The sequence below is a fragment of the Cebus imitator genome, unplaced genomic scaffold (genome assembly GCF_001604975.1).
Source record: "Cebus imitator isolate Cc_AM_T3 unplaced genomic scaffold, Cebus_imitator-1.0 Scaffold169, whole genome shotgun sequence".
Classification (NCBI taxonomy): Eukaryota; Metazoa; Chordata; class Mammalia; order Primates; family Cebidae; genus Cebus; species Cebus imitator.
Window position 1 is genome coordinate 3,286,759 of NW_016107484.1, and position 16,130 is coordinate 3,302,888.

The 16,130-nt window shown below is 57.5% G+C and overlaps 1 protein-coding gene across 24 annotated transcripts in view; it reads right to left on the minus strand.

The window, feature by feature from the left end:
* Positions 1-696: 696 nt before the first annotated feature.
* Positions 697-16,130, minus strand: part of NCOR2 (nuclear receptor corepressor 2) — a 245,887-nt gene continuing 230,453 nt past the window's right edge. For 13 of the 24 annotated variants that reach the window (XM_037744259.1, XM_017544426.2, XM_037744263.1 and 10 more), the window contains 10 exons: positions 13,775-14,316; positions 12,635-12,784; positions 12,271-12,416; positions 11,591-11,784; positions 9,553-9,702; positions 8,785-8,933; positions 7,293-7,346; positions 3,630-3,854; positions 2,426-2,605; positions 697-1,859 (listed from right to left, as the gene is read on the minus strand). In XM_037744259.1, the coding sequence (XP_037600187.1) occupies positions 1,678-1,859; positions 2,426-2,605; positions 3,630-3,854; positions 7,293-7,346; positions 8,785-8,933; positions 9,553-9,702; positions 11,591-11,784; positions 12,271-12,416; positions 12,635-12,784; positions 13,775-14,316 (1,972 nt within the window). In that variant the 3' untranslated portion in view covers positions 697-1,677. The remainder of the gene's footprint in view (positions 1,860-2,425; positions 2,606-3,629; positions 3,855-7,292; positions 7,347-8,784; positions 8,934-9,552; positions 9,703-11,590; positions 11,785-12,270; positions 12,417-12,634; positions 12,785-13,774; positions 14,317-16,130) is intronic. The other 11 variants (XM_017544443.2, XM_037744277.1, XM_017544438.2 and 8 more) reach the window with 9 other exon arrangements.

Genomic DNA, 16,130 nt, shown 5'->3' on the forward strand with positions numbered 1-16,130 from the left:
ACACAACATAGGTGTGACTACTTGACGACACTCTCACCATGGTGTGAATACCTGACACGTGTAAACACCTGCACCCTCTCACCATGAGCGTGAACCTGACATCCTCAGCATGGTGTAAGCAGCTGACACTCACCGTGAGTGTGAACATCTGACACCCTCACCATGGTGTGAAAGTCTGACACCCGCCATGGTGTGAATATCTGACACCATGAGTGTGAACATCCGACACTCTCATGGGTGTGACTACTTGACACCCTTGCCATGGTGTGAATACCTGACATCTTCTCACCATGAGTGTGAACATATGACACCCTCACCATGGGTGTAAATACCTGACACCCTCACCATGGTGTGAACCACCTGACACATGGGCATAAATATCTCACATCCTCTTACCATGAGTGTGAACATATGACACTCTCACCATGGTATGAATACCTGACACATGGGTGTGAACATCTCACACCCTCTCACCATGGGTGTGAATACTTGACACCTTCACCATGGATGTGGCTATTTGATGTCCTGATGATGTCTTTACAAGGGGTATAAATATTCACTTGCAAAAGGGTCCAATCCCTGGTGACTCAGGGGGATGTGGCCTTGGCCCTCCAGGGTTGTATTCCCCATCCCCTAAACGCTAGCTGTCTGGCCTACCAGCTGCCCAGTCTGACGTAGAGAAGAAACCTTTGTAACTCGAGTATAATTTGCTTTTTAATTAGAACGACGTGTGTAAATGACAGAATACCACCACCCTGCGCAGATGGCGGCCACAGAATACGCATCGAATTCATTCTGCCCAAGAAAGGGAGGGAGGGAGGACGCAGCAGGACGTGAGCCGGCAGTCCCCGCCCCCTTGGTCCTGCAGTGATGGGGTCACCGACTGTCGGCCTACACGCGCCTCTTGAACGGTAAGCGGAGATCAAAAGCACAGCAGCAGTGATACTGGGTAAGTCCGTCCTCACGTAAAACGTCTGAATTAATTCACTGAAGGTATCAAAAATATACCCTGTAAACCAATACATCATTTACATCTGCCTTTCCTTCCCACCGCTGCGGCAACGATGTGTGAAAAGAAGTCCAGTCCTTGCAGCAGCCGTTCGCCCCAGGCCGCACCCGGCCCTTCTGTCCGCCCACCTGGCCTGACTTGGTTTCCAGCGATCTCGTTGGCTGGGGCAGCCTGTGGGGCCCGGAACGAGCGCACTCGGGACTGGACAGGGCCGGCATCCATCTGTCCAGAGCACTAAGCGGGATGGGAGGCGGAGGGAGGGCGCGGGGGCTGCGAGCTCAGCTTAGACTTTGGTTCCAAATGCATTCGGGGGAGGCAGTGGCGTGGAGGTGCATGGTCGTCCTGTTTTGGGTCCCTGGCCGCCCCGGCCGCCTGCGTGTGGCTGCCACACGCCTGCCGTGCCCCCTCCCCGGCCCTCTCCCCTCCCATCTCGAGCACCAGGTAAACATCCCCTGAGTAAGGTCACTGCACAGGGCCAGCCCGGGGCGGGAGTCTTAGTTAAGGCTTCAGACAGGCAAGGATGCCGGCTCTGGAGGGACAGATGGACAGAGGCGCAGGTAGACTCAGGGGCTCCTTCCTCGGTGGGGGGAGTCATCAGCCGCCCCACTCCTGCCAGGCTGTTCCTGTGGCTCGCTGGGACCCGACACTGCCCGTCCCCCCATTCGGAGTCACTCGCTGTCAGAGAGCGTCTCGTACTGCGAGCAGAGCAGTGGCTTGGGCTCCTCATCCCAGGCGTGGTGGGGGCCGGCGAGGGGCCCGCTGCCCGAGGGGAGGCCCGGCGGGGGTGGGGAAGCCATGACACCCGCCTGCAACCGCATGATCAGGGGGTTGTAGGGGAACGGCGTGGAACCTGCATGGAGAAGCGAGACGTGTGAGCTGGGCAGCCCCCGCTGGCCGCCTGCCCACCATGCCGGGAACCGGGGTCGCGGCGTTTCTGTCCAGCAGTGCTCCCAGCCCTTCCTAACCGCGAGACGGCTCTCTTCACCTCTCACTTCCGTCCCCGTTCGCCCTGCCACCTTTGGCCTGGACTGTAGCGGTAGTGTCTTCACTGTCCCTCTGGGCTGTTCTCCCAGGGACCTTCTGACCCTAAGTTAGATCAGCGTTTCCCTTCCGAAAGCCCTCCAGGGCTCCTCACTACGCATCGGAGAGAGTCCAGGCCTCCCTGCACGGCCCACCAGGCCCGAGTGATCTGGCCGGCCCTAGTCACACCCTTTTCCTCTGCGCGTGGCCCTGGAGGAAGGCTCCTGACTGGCCGTGAGCCGGGCTCGGCTGCCCAGGCCCCTGGACCTCGCTTCCGCAGACCAGGCCTGTGAGCTGGGCACTCAGCAGGCACTGGGCATTCAGTGCCCCGGCGGGATTTGCAGCCTGGTGTGGGGGAGCTCGGAGAGCCCAGCCCTGCCCCCACCTGGTGCCCACCTGCGGACGAGGGCCGGTCCTCCCACACGCGGTTGGTGAGCGGCGTCCGGCGGTTGCAGTCTCCCTCTGAGTGCACTGAGGAGACAGACGGTGGCCGGTCCCCAGATGCCAGGCCTGGGGCTGGGGACTTGGCTTTTCGGCTGCTGGGTCTGCCGGAGACCTTGGCCTTCCCGCCGCTGCCTGCAGGGGACAAGATGGGAATGGACGGGGTGAGGTCCTGCCACGGGCCCTCTAAAGGGAGGGAGAGCAGCGACACAAACCCCTCCTCCCTGCCACCCGCCCCAGCTGGGAAGCCAGGGTTGACCAGATGGCCAGATCCAGCTATGAGCCTGGAACGTGAAGACCAGTTTCTGCTGGGAGCGGTGGTGGCTACACTGCCTGCTGCTTGCAGTACCCCCTCCCCCGCCCCCCAGCTGTCCTCAGCGCCCCCAGCCCCAGGGCTGCAATCCTGAGTGTGAAGCCTGGGCCTCCGGTTTGACTCTGAGCGTGGCCCCAGGACCATGCCAAGGCCAGGCAGGCTCCAGGCCCCGAGCAGAGAAGTCAGGACCCCTGAGGCCAGGCCTGACCCCTGCGGAGGCTCCAGAAGCTTTTTGGGGCCCCAGTGTCAAGGCTGGACAGCTGCACCCAGATCTCTTTCTTCCGCTCCCTGCTCCCGTAAAGGGTACTGATGGGGACCCAGGCAGATGGGGGGCTGAGTCCTAAGGCTCCAACTCCCAGGGCTGACGCAGGCCCTGGGCTCCTCCCCGCCAGACTAAGGGCCAGCTGCGGACACACAGTAGGCCTGGCAGATGCTGCGCACAGGCCTGGCTGCCATCCCCGTCCACGCAGTGGAGGTGGGCCTTCACTCCAGCTCAGTCTCCCCAAAGAGACAGCCGGGCCAGGAGGCCGGGTCCCCACAGGGAGAAAGGCGGGAGGGCTGGGGGCAGACGGCAGTGTGAGTGTCCGAGGCAGGCGGCAGCACCTCGGGCCTAGTGGGCAGGGGCCCGGGGCTGGGGGAGAGGGTGCAGACACTCGGGGGTTCTCAGCCCAGCTTCAGATTAGCAAACTCCAGAATGAGGTCAAACAGGCACAAAAATAAAGTCACAAGCTCCAAAGCTCGAGGAGGGGGTTGTCAGAGGAGTGCGGAGGAGTGAGGATTAATCACACGGGGTGGGGACAGAGGGGGGTGGGGACAGACGGGGGAGGGGCGGGGTGGCCTGCAGACCTGGCGAGGTGAGTGTGTGGTCACTCCGTCCGTCAGCAGCGGTTATGGGCATAGCAGCAGGCAGGCTGGCACTGGCATTCAGAGGGTTAAAAGCATTGGCGCTGAGCGGCGGGGACTCTTCCCACTGGTCATATTTACCCATGAGTGCCTTTCTAATTATGGCCTCCAGCCCCATGTTGGTGCTGGCATGTTCCTGCACCGCCTGGCTTCTATAGGTCATAAGGCCTGGGAGAGAGACAGACAGACGGACAGACACACGGGGGCCGGGGAGGGGGAGCCAGAGGGGTGACGGAGAGAGAAAAGGGAGAGAGAGGGAAGGAGGAGGAGGAGAGAGAAATACACAGTGAGCACAATTTGGCAAAGCAACACCTTTATTTCCCTACCCCTCCCCACCCTTTTTTTCCAGCTGGGTGGAGATGAAATGGGAGAGGCTGGTTCCTTCTCCCTGGGGCCCTGGAAGCTCTTGGGCACTGCAAGCGAGGTGGGGTGGGCGAGGTTAGATGCCCCTTCCTGCCCCTAACCTCATTCCTAGTCTGTCCTCTGGGAAATCACAAGCCCCCTCTGCACCCCTAATCCTAGCTGGGGCTGTTTTATCTCTTGTTCCTTTTTAATCCCAAGTGGCCTTCATGGAGAGGGTGAGAGATTAAAGGGCTGTCCTGTTTGGGGAATGGACTCCTAGAAAACCAGAGCTGGGGGCTGGTGGGGAGAAGGTCTTCTCTCTGGTCTGAGAGAGAAGGTGACCAGATGGTCCTCTCGCTGCCCTGCCTCCAGCTGTGTGGTTTGGGATGTGTGGCCCCCTGCCTCCCCACCACGCTGGGCTACTGTCCTCCCTCCGCCTCTCCCCACCCAGGAGCCGTGAGGAGAAAGAGGTGCAGAGACGGACGATGAGGGTGGGGTCGTAGCCATGCAGTTACGGTACGTGCAGGGAGAGGGCAGAGGTAGACACATCACGGCACCAGCCCTGGTCCGTCCCAGCCGGCCCAGCCGCCCCATCCCAAGGACAAAGTGGTCGAATCAACAAACCAGTCCCAAGTGGATGCTTCCGGAGCACCCCGACAATTCCAGGAAACCTCCCTTTCTGTTTACCAGTTTCCTTTCTCTTTTTTCTTTCTTGTGAACCACATGGACTGAGGGGGAGGTGTGCAAACCCCCATAGGTGCTGGCTTTTCAGAATTTGTTAAACCAGACTTTGCTTTTAAAAGCCCCCAGTGCATCCCTATCCCACTGCCTGCTGCGGGGCAGGATTTTCAAGGGTTTTAAACTTCTGCTCTGAGTGAATCATATACATACAAAGTGGTCAAAGATTCTTTTTTTTTTTTTTTTTTTTTTGAGACGGAGTTTCGCTCTTGTTACCCAGACTGGAGTGCAATGGCACGATCTCGGCTCACCGCAACCTCTGCCTCCTGGGTTCAGGCAATTCTCCTGCCTCAGCCTCCTGAGTAGCTGGGATTACAGGCACACGCCACCATGCCCAGCTGAATTTTTGTATTTTTAGTAGAGACGGGGTTTCACCATGTTGACCAGGATGGTCTCGATCTCTTGACCTCATGATCCACCCGCCTCGGCCTCCCAAAGTGCTGGGATTACAGGCTTGAGCCACCGCGCCCGGCTCAAAGATTCTTTCTGACCGCTCACTGCTTTGTAAACAAAACTGAGGCTTCTGTGAGGTTGCAGGTGACGAAGATGCTTGAAGTTTCTGCAGCAACTGCTGGCTGCCTGTGCTTTGTTTTCCTTTTGGTTTCAAATGTGTTTGTAGCCAGGGACACTCACACCTTTTCTGCTGTCTTGGCCACATTTCTGAAGCACTTTAAAACAACAGCCATGTGTGTGAAGAAAAAGCAACACTTCCAACGGGGCTGAGTGCTGAAATCACAGCAGCGTGACTGAGCCGTCTACCCAAGGCCACGAGTCCGTGACCTGATGGAGCTGGTTCTGGGCTGAACTGTCTCCATTTATAAAGGCGAAGCCTGACACAGGCTGAGTGGCAAAGACTGGAGCCTGGAAAATTTCTTTTTGTGAACAAAAACTGCATAAAAAGAGAAATTGGGCTGGGCACAGTGGCTCATGCCTGTAATCCCAGCACTTTGGGAGGCTGAGGTAGGTGGATCACCTGAGGTCAGGAGTTTGAGACCAGCCTGGGCAACACAGTGAAACCCTGTCTCTACTAAAAATACAAAAATTAGCCGGGCGTGGTGTTGGGTGTCCGTAATCCCAGATACTCAGGAGGCTGAGGTGGAAGAATCACTTGAACCCAGGAGGCAGAGGCTGCAGTGGACCTAGAGTGCACCACTGCACTCCAGCCTGAGCAACAGGGCAAGACTCTGCCAAAAAAAAAAAAAAAAAAAATTCAGCCGAGGCGGGAGAATTGCTTGAAGACAGGAGCTCAAGACTAGCTGGGCCACATATCAAGAGCTTGTCTCTACAAAAAAATAAAAAAACTAGTCGGGTGCAGTAGCGCACGCCTGTAGTCCCAGCTGCTCAGGAGGCTGAGGTAAGAGGATCATCTAAGCCTGGGAGGCGGAGGCTGCAGTGAGCTATGATCGCGCCATTGCACTCCCGCCTAGGTGACAGAGAAAGACTGTGTCTTAAAAAATAAATAAAAAATATTTAAATATAAGTGTTAGCATCAATCTTCATTGTACAATGCCATGAAGTTTCACATACAGATACACCTGTGTGTCTAGCACCTACTTCAAGGCTTAGAACAACCCAGAAACATTCATTTTTAACCTTCTTGTTGTTTCGACCAAATCGCCTCATTCCCATTGCCTGAGGTGTCTATAGTCACCGGGTGGATGGAGGTGTCCTAGTTGGGACTCCCACTTGGAGGCCTCGATGACCCCCTGATAATATCTGAATGACGGTCCTTTGCACACCATTCCCAGGGCTCCAGACCCAGGAACGTCCCCCAGGGAAGATCAGCAAACCTCCCCTACCTCCATCCCGGCCTCAGCTTCCACCAGAGGAACAGAGGATAACCAGGCACCCACACAGAGGCAGCCAACCCTGCAACTGCTTCGGCCCCAGTGGGCCAGGCCTGCCCATGGGGAGAGGCCCCTGGAGGCCACAACCCAGACTCACTGATGGAATACACAGTGGGGCCCCCCTAGAGGATGGGGCTCCAACCCCAAGGACCACTAAGTCCAAAACATCATAGAAGTCTTAAGTTTCAGCTTAAAAGAGAGTGTCAGTTTCACACCTATCTCCGCCATGTACCTGCATTTGATCTCGAAAAAAAAAGTAAGGCCTCCCACTTCCCTGGCTGGAATTAAGGAATGAAGCTCTGGCTGTAACGAACGCCCAGTGAACTTGGAGGCTTGCGCTCTGAGCTCAGACCCACTCCTTGTGCAGACACGAACATCTCCCGCTGTGACTGGCGGAGAAGCCAGGTGAGTTTCCAGCTGGTGAGGGTGCATCTGATACTTACTAAAGGGGATCCGAACTGCAGAGGCTCCCTGCACAGCGAGGGTCCTTTCCATGAGGGGAACAAGCCTCACCTGCCTGTTGGGTCCCTCTGAATCCTACTGTGGGGTTAGTTCATCCCAGAATGAGGGGTACACTTGGACTAGCAAAGGTTCCTCGTCCCTTCATGAGAGCTGGAGCGGGGCGGGGAGGGAGCGCAGGGGACCTGGGCGGCTGCAGAGCAAGGGCTAGACAGGTTACCTGGTCCGGTGATGGCGGGCATGTTGAAGATCTCCGTCCCAGGCTGGCCGATATCTGGAAGCGGGGTGACAAAGCAGGTGAGGTCCCTGGGGCTCTGGGAATCACCTGCCCCACCAGTCCTCTGTGTGGTCCAGGCCAGGTGCGCCAGCATCACCTGGGGAATCTTGTTCATCGCAGGTTCTGATGCAGCAGGCCTGGGACAGGGCCAAGGGTCTGCATTTCTTTTTTTTGAGACGGAGTCTCACTCTGTGGCCCAGGCTGGAGTGCAGTGGTGTGAACTCGGCTCACTGCAACCTCCGCCTCCCAGGTTCAAGTGATTCTCCTGCCTCAGCCTCCTGAGTAGCTGGGATTACAGGCTTGTGTCACCATGCCCAGCTAATTTTTGTATTTTTGGTATAAAAATACGTGGGGTTTCGCCATGTTGGTCAGGCTGGTCTCAAACTCCTGACCTCAAGTGATCCACCCACCTTGGCCTGCCAAAGTGCTGGGATTACAGGCATAAGCCCCAGTGCCTGGTCAAGGGTCTGCATTTCTAACCAGTACCCTGGGGCTGCCAATGCTATGTGTCCCTGGACCGACCACACTTACAAGGCCCTGGAGTTCCTGGGTCAGAGATTTTTGTTGTGGTTTTTTGTTTTTTTGAGACAATGTCTTGCTCTGTTGCCCAGGCTGGAGTGCAGTGGTGTCATCATAGCTCACTGCAGCCTTGACCTCCCAGGCTCAAGCAATCCTCCTCCCTCAGCCTCCCCAGTAGCTAGGACTATAGGTATATGCCTGATTCTTAAAATTTCTGTAGAGATGGGGTCTTGCTATACTGCCCAGACTGGTCTTGAATTCCTGGCCTCAAGCAATCCTCCCACCTCATCCTCCCAAAGTACTGGGCCTGTAGGCGTGAGCCACCGTGCCTGCCAAGCCAGCGACCATCTGTACTGCTGCTACTCCAGCCCCAGGAAGGGAAAGCATCCATGATTTGCCCAAACTCCCCTGGCAGATGAGGCTTCCTAGGGTCGGGGACCGTGACAGATTCTTTATTTGCCTACCCACTCACGTATTCCCTGGTGGATCTGCTAAGTGCCAGGTACTGTGCTACTGATTAGGAGGCAGACTGGGGTGTTCATACCCAGCAACCATGTCAATGGGTGCAAAGCCACACAGTCGCTGGGTATGGGAGGCGCCCGGCCCATGTGTGGGAAGGACCCAACCCCTGGTTCCCATATTCATGTGGGTATTCACTGGGTGCCTACTATGTGCTGGCGCTAATTCTTCTGTGCCAGTAAGCTCCTATGGAAAGCCCAGCAATCAACAAACTGCTCTGGGCCTCCCCAGATGTGAGGTGAAGGGCCGGGGTGGGCGTGTAAGGCAGTCAGCAGGACCACTTAGCTTTTAAAAGTGCCCTGTGGGTTTCTGCCACTGGGCGGCTCCAGCACGCCCACCGGCAGGCCACCTGCCCACCCGTGGCCCCATGCTTCCCGGGAGACTGCAGGCCCCTTACTGTATTCGGGCTCATTCCGATTGTGGGTGTTCAGCTTCTTGTTGATCTCCTGCTTCTTGGACTTGACCATGGCAGAGTTGCTCTCGGTCAGCTTGCTGAAGAAGGCTGGCGGCTGGCCGGTGTTGCCTGGAGACTTGGAGCCCATCCTGCTGTGAGGATCAGACACCTCATATGAGCTCACTTGTATGCCTTTCATGACACAGAACTCACCACCTGAGATGCCTTAGACATTTGGAACCAAGCTTCACCCACCCCCACGCCTGCATCTCCTGTCTCGTAGAAGACCAAGGCTCCTGGAAACTCCTTTGCAGTTCACCCATCCTGGGGCTCGAGGTGTCTTGGGAGACGCCTGGCTGCGTGGTGGTCTGCCTCTGACCACCTGTTCCAACCTGCTCCTCTGAAGAGAACCTCAAGGACTGAAATTGGGTTCGGACCACGCCCTTCCCTAAGGCCAGTGCGCCCAGCTTCCTTCTCAGCCCCCGCCTCACTCATCACCTGCAGTCTAGTCTGATACACCTAGCTCTTTCCTTCTTAGAGGTTCCACAGGGGCTGCAAGGCACGGAGAGCCACCACTAAGGTCTCTGCAGGGAGGGTGGGCATATATCACACCCCCAAGCTGGTAAAGCTTACTTAGTGGGCTTGGGGTTGCCCAGTTGAGCCTTGCGCCCTTGTCACTTTCCACATGGCACTGCGGTGGACTGGGGCCAAGGATGGGCAAGGAGCTGATACCCGAGCATCCCGGGGCAGCGCGTGTGCCTACAGAAGTACCTGGGCTCCGTGTGTTCCCCATCCCGGTACAGCAGTGGGTACACAGCGCTCCGGGAGTGCCCTGGCTCCGTCATGCCCTCCGGTGGGGACACAGGTTCAATACCGTCCTCGCCACCACCCAAGACCGACGTCTTGCTTGGCTCTGGAGACCTGGATGGAGAAAGGGCCCTGGATGTGGTGAGAAGTGTCCCTCCTGAGGGGACGCAGCCCTCCCAGCCCGCCTCCACACTAAACCGGGGCTCAGCACGCTTTTCCTGTCCGTGGCCAAATCAGAAATGTTTTAGGCATTTTTGACCACAAGTAATCCTGGCACATATTGTTACTATTTTTATTTTTTTTATTTTTATTTATTTTTATTTTTTTTTTATTTTGAGACAGAGTTTCGCTCTTGTTACCCAGGCTGGAGTGCAATGGCACGATCTCGGCTCACCGCAACCTCCGCCTCCCGGGTTCAGGCAATTCTCCTGCCTCAGCCTCCTGAGTAGCTGGGATTACAGGCATGCGCCACCATGCCCAGCTAATTTTTTGTATTTTTAGTAGAGACGGGGTTTCACCATGTTGACCAGGATGGTCTCGATCTCTTGACCTCGTGATCNTAGAGACGGGGTTTCACCATGTTGACCAGGATGGTCTCGATCTCTTGACCTCGTGATCCACCCGCCTCGGCCTCCCACAGTGCTGGGATTACAGGCTTGAGCCACCGCGCCCGGCCTCTATTTTTATTTTTTTAAACAACCCTTAAAAAATGTAAAATCATCTTTTTAGTTCATGAATTATACAAAAACAGGCCATGGGCTGGATCTGGGCCATGGGACATAATTCATTAACCCATGTTCTGAGTTCTGGTTGTACCTCAGTGCAAGCTACACCACTGTCCCCCAAACATGTCCTGCTGTCCCGTTGTCCTGCTGTCTTGCCATGTCTGTCCTCCCACACACCCTACCTCCCCCTTGCCTACCAAACTGCCTCCTTCACCCTGGAGCTCAGGGCCCTCTCCTCGCCTCCTTTTGACCCCAGATACCCCAGGGTTCACCAGGGTGGGAGTGTGTGTGAGCATGTGCAGGGGTGTGCATGTGCATGCATCGATGGGTATGCATGTGTACATTGATTGTGTGTGTGTGCATGTGTGCACTGATGGGTGCGTGTGCATGTGTGTGCACTGATGTGTGCATGTGCACGCATGTGTGTGCACTGACAGGTGTGTGTGCATGTGTGCACTGATGGGTATGTGTGCATGTGTGTGCATTGATGGGTGTGCACGTGTGTGCACTGATGTGTGCGTGTGTGCATGTGTGCACTGATGGGTACATGTGTGCACTGATGCGTGTGTATTTGTGTGCATTGATGGGTGTGTGCGTGTGCACTGATGTGTGCATGTGTGCGTGTGTGCACTGATGGGTGCGTGTGCATGTGCATGTGTGTGCACTGATGGGTGTGTGTGCATGTGTGCACGTCTGTGCATTGATGGGTGCATGTGCATGTGTGTGCGTGTGTTGAAAGACTGTACTGATGTGTGACTATGCATGTGTGTGCACTGAAAGGCATGTGTGTGCATGTGTGTGCATTGACGGGTGCGTGTGCATGTGTGCACTGCTGGGTGTGTGTGTGTGTGTGCATTGATGGGTGCGTGTGCATGTGTGTGTGTGTTGAAAGGCGGCTCTCTAAACAGTCCTAGATCCCATCCACCTCTGCCACCTTCTGACTGTGTCCCTGTGGGCAAGTGACTTTACTTCTCTAGGCCTTGGTTTCTTCATCTGTGAAATGGGGAGAATGTTGCTCATGCCTCCTGGGGGGCTGTGTGTAAAGGGTACATATGGGTGCCCGGAACCCACTGAGCACCGCGTGTACTTTGATCACTTTCATCTATTATGAATCCACTCTGTGACCTCCCCATCTCCCAGAGCCTCTGTTTCTTGCCTGTGCAACGGCGCCAGGCGGCTCTCGCATGCAGCTGAGCTGGGACCCCACTCCGAGGCAGGCAGCTGATGAAGGCCTCCCACCGGCTGACCAGCAAGCAGCATCCCCACCCCTCACTCACCTCTTGCCCCCTTCGCTGTGGGGAGAGCCACGGGCTGGGGCACCATGGTCCGGGGGTGGGAGGTAGAGGTCACTGGGCGGGCGGCGGAGGTCCAGGACGGGGCAGCTGGCACCAGGGAAGGAGTAGAGGGGGGCGGGCAGGGGTGTGCTGAGCTGCTGTGGGTGGTGCCGGGTATAGTCCTGCGTGATGACCTCCTGCAGGCAAATTGGGGACCCAGGGTCAGGCAGCTCCCTCCTGCCAGAACCTTCTGGGTGGGGGAAGGGGCCAGATGGAGCTCGGGGTGAAACTCTGGCTGGGGCTGGCTTCCTGGGCGACTATGGACCTGCCCACCACCCTCTGGGCCTCCATGTCCCTGTGTGCATGGGAGTGGGGCTGTGGTCAGCAGTCCCAAGCTGGTAGTCAGCAGATGGCTGATGTGACTGGCCCACGACACTGAGAAACTCAGGTCACCAGGACACCTCATCACCCGTGAAGGTGCTGTCAGCTCACATCGCAGGCCCCCCATGGGCGAGGAGGTGCAGACAGCGCGGCTGCTTGGGGCTTCAGGATCTCACCTTACCCACACCCCGGATCCCCCAGCTTCCCCACCAGGACAGAGGGGCTGTGGAGTTCCCCATCCCCTCTCCAGGCCTGGTGCCCCAGGTGCAAAGGTGACAAAGGGGCAGAGAATGCATAGTTACACTGATGTGCTGGGCCAGGGTGACCACCCGCTGGTGACCCTTGACCCCCGGGGCAGTCTGGAGCAGTGGGCTGGACGAGGGCTGGCTCTCGGGCAGCGGCCGCAGGTGTGGGAGGTGGGCGGCCTCCCCGCCGAGCTTCAAGGGGCCTGCGGGCAGAGCAGAGCCGGTCAGGGGGTGTCTGCTGGCCCCAGGGCTGCTGGGCCCGAAACCCGACCCTGTGCCCAAATCCCAGCCCTGCGCCTTTGAGCCTTGCGACCCGGCCAATTCCTGGGCCTTTCGGCACCTCTGTTTGCCCATCTGTGTGCTGGGGCCAGAGGGTTCCCGTCTGGCATGGCTTTAGGGCCAGGTGCTGGCTAGGGCGTACCCGGCTGCTTGGGCCGAAGCTCCCCCTCCAGGTGGCTCTTGTCGAGCTCCTCCAGGTGCTTGGGGAGCCCCTTGTCGTGGGTCAGGCTGGGCGAGCTCACGGGGCTGACGGGCTCTACACCATCGGGGCTGTAGCTGCTGCCGTGGTAACCTGGGGCAGGTGGGATGCAGAGTCAGGTACTGGGCCCAGGGCCTTGGGATCCAAGGGGCAGGACTACCCTCCCAGCTGACTGGGTCCCCTCGGGGTCAAGGGGAATCCAAGCTAGGGGTGGGGTGTGGGTAGGAGGGCATGGGGGAGAGAGGAGGAGGCCAAGAGAGAGGTGGAGAGAAACGCAGAGCCCGGGACAGAGACAGAGGGAGAGGGAGAGGGAGACAGAGAGAGACAAGGAGAGAAGAGACAGCCTCAGGTGGTGTGGGGTGAGGTCAGCGTGAGACGGGGCAGTGTGGGTCTCTGGGGAAGGGGTGCATTGAGCAGAATGAGAAGTGGGGTGTGGCTGGGGGTGACCCTGGGTCCTGGGGGCCCTGCTGGGCTATAGGCTAGGCCATCCTAGTCCAACAGAGGGGAGCTGAGAACTAGGTCAAGGCAGGGGGCTGCATGCAGAGGGCTCCCCTTGTTCAGGGGTTCACGGGCTGGGGACAGGGCGTCCCTGAGACATCCTCCCAGGAACAGGACGCAAGAGCTGGGCCTAGCTCCTCGTCCACAGCGCAGGCCCTCACCCTTCCTCAGCTCCTCCCAGAACCCCCTGCTTCCAATTCCCCCAAATCCAACTGCATCTAGGCAGGTGGGGAGCAGAGGCCCGAGCCCCCCCCGCAGCCCCATCCCTGCTCCCCGGACACAGGCGCAAAGTGGGGAGATGGGGGCGCAGTTGAAGTCAGAATCACAGATCCATTCATTAAAGAAAAAAAAGCAAAAATCAAAACAAAAAACATGGTAAAATGATGTGCAAATGATGAGCACCCCAAACCAGAGGGGCGGGCGCGGCTGGAGTAGTCGTCAGCGTGTGCAAACCGGCGAGGACGGACGGGCTTCAAAACAAAATACCGAAACTAACAACGAAAAAAACGGGGCCAAAGTAAAAAGCAGAGATCTGAAAATATCTTTGGAGCACGAGACGGGGTGGGTGCGGGCCGGAAGTCTTACCATCGCGAGGGGAGCCGTTGGCCAGCGCACCTCCTTCTCGCGCCCCTTTATCGTGAGCAATTTGACGCATGATAATCGCGTCTATGAAGGTGGCCGCTGTCAGGGTGGTCTTACCCAGAGAACGGAGTTCCAGTTCCTGGATGGAAAAGGGTTTACTTTGAGTCTTTTCTCGGTGCGGGTCTGAGGCCGAGGCGGGCGGTGCCGGCGGGTCCGGGCTGGCGTGGTGGGGTGCGAGGCTCTTCGCAGGGGTGCGGGCGATGGTGGTGTGGCCAGAGCTGGGGGCCACGAGGGGCCGGGGCTCAGAGCCCTTGCTGGGGGAGGAGGCAGGTTCCAGCCCAGAGCGGGCTGGGGGCTTGGCAAGGAAGGCATGGCCGGTGTCTGCTCGGGGCCGCTCTGGCCGGGCGACTCGGGGGGTCTCCTTGGGCAGCAAGACGGGCTCCATGAGGGTAGGGTAGACCCCATCGAGGGTGCCGCCCAGTGGGCAGTGGGTGGCGGGTGGGAATGTGGCAGCCGGGCGAACAGGTGAGGAGGTGGAGGTGGACCTGGGGGAGGAGGAAGGCGGTCAGGCGGTGGTGGGAGCTGCTCCCTTCCTCTACCACCACGACGAGTCCCCACTGCCCTGGAATAACATCTCCATTCGCTGCTGCTCCCGGAATGAACCTGCCCTCCTGACTCTGTGGCATGGTGTTCCCTACCCCATTCATTTGCTCATTCATTCCTTGCATTATTCCCACATTTCTGATTAGGCAAACAGTAGGTGCCAGGCACTGTTCTAAGCACTGTGAATACAGCGGCCAACAAAACAGATGCGAGCATCTTACCAGCCAATTCAGAAGACAGACCGCCAAGGCACTAACAGACATCCAAACCCTACAAAGCCCGGTAACTGTGCGGAAGCAGTGAACAAGGTGCAGGAGAGACTGGCAAGGAAGCTGAGGGGGGGTTAGAGGCTCTGGGGAGGGAGGCATGAGGGAGCTGGACCTGCTCAGGACACCTGAGGAGCTAGAGGAGCCACGTGAGGAGTGGGAGAGCAAGGGGAAGACCCCGGGGAGCCACCAGGGTGGTGCTGAGAACAGAGAAGGCCGCTTGTTCTGAGCTCTGTGGGCGAGAAGCTGGGGCACAGCTGCCCCTGCACAGGGCTGGGGCTGGGGCTGGAGCAGGAGCTGGCCGCTCCACCCACTCGGCCTTCTAGGAGCCCTGTTTTTCCATGGGGGTTACCCCATCTGTCGCTAACTCTGACTCCCAGGGCCTTATTCATGAGTGGGCAGTAGGCAAGAGCTTTTTTCCATTCTGTGTTTTCCTCGGCTGCCGCAGGCATGTCCCACAGAGCCTGTGTGCTGGCACCCCGCTCCCCGAGCCAGGTGCTTGTGCTTCATGTACCTGCTGGGTCTCTGAGTCAGGGGTGACAAAGCCACCACTGCTTTTGGGAAATGATGCCATTTTTCATAGTTGGAATTGTGTGGGGGGGGTATGACTTCAGGCACCCAAGTGGGGTGTGGGGGCGTGGGTACTTTTTTGAATGAAAATTCATTTTGGAGGAATTAAGTTGCCTCTAAATAGGTCCTGGAGGCCGGGCACAGTGGCTCATGCCTGTAATTCTGGCACTTTGGGAGGCTGAGGCAGGCAGATCACTTGAGGTCAGGAGTTTGAGACCAGCCTGGTCAACACGGTGAAACCATATTACTACTTAAAATACAGAAATTAGCTGGGCATGGTGGCATGAGCCGGTAATCCCAGCTACTCGAGAGGCTTAGGCAGGAGGATTGCCTGAACCTGGGAGGCAGAAGTTGCAGTGAGCAGAGATCACACCACTGCACTCCATCATGGGTGACAGGGCAAAAGTCCGTCTCAAAAAAAAAAAAGAGGTCCCAGGAAAAAGAGGTCCCAGGCAAGGAAAGGTGTTGAACAACCCCACCCCATGGTGAGAAGCAGCTCTGCCCACAGTCTCTGGAGTGTTTGTCACTCCAGAGGGCACTCAGGGGCCTCTGCCAGCTCAGAGACACTTGGGACTTTGTCCAGGCAAGAGGGCATCTCTTCCTTGCTGGCCTTGCTAAACATGGGGGACCAGGAGTCTTTCCTCACAGCGCCCACTCAGTCTCTCCCTCTCCATAGATTCTATTCTCAAACCAAACAACTTCCCCACCTCCTCATCCCACCTCCCAACCCATCGTTCATTCATTCACCTGGGGCTCCATCCACTCGGCCCCCTAATTACTCATCTAACCATCCATTCCATCATCCACCTAATCCTACCACCCACCCATCCATCCACCAGCTAAGCCAGCCATCTGACCTCACACCCACCCACCTATCTACCTAACCACCCACCCACCCACTCATCCATCCATCCACCCAC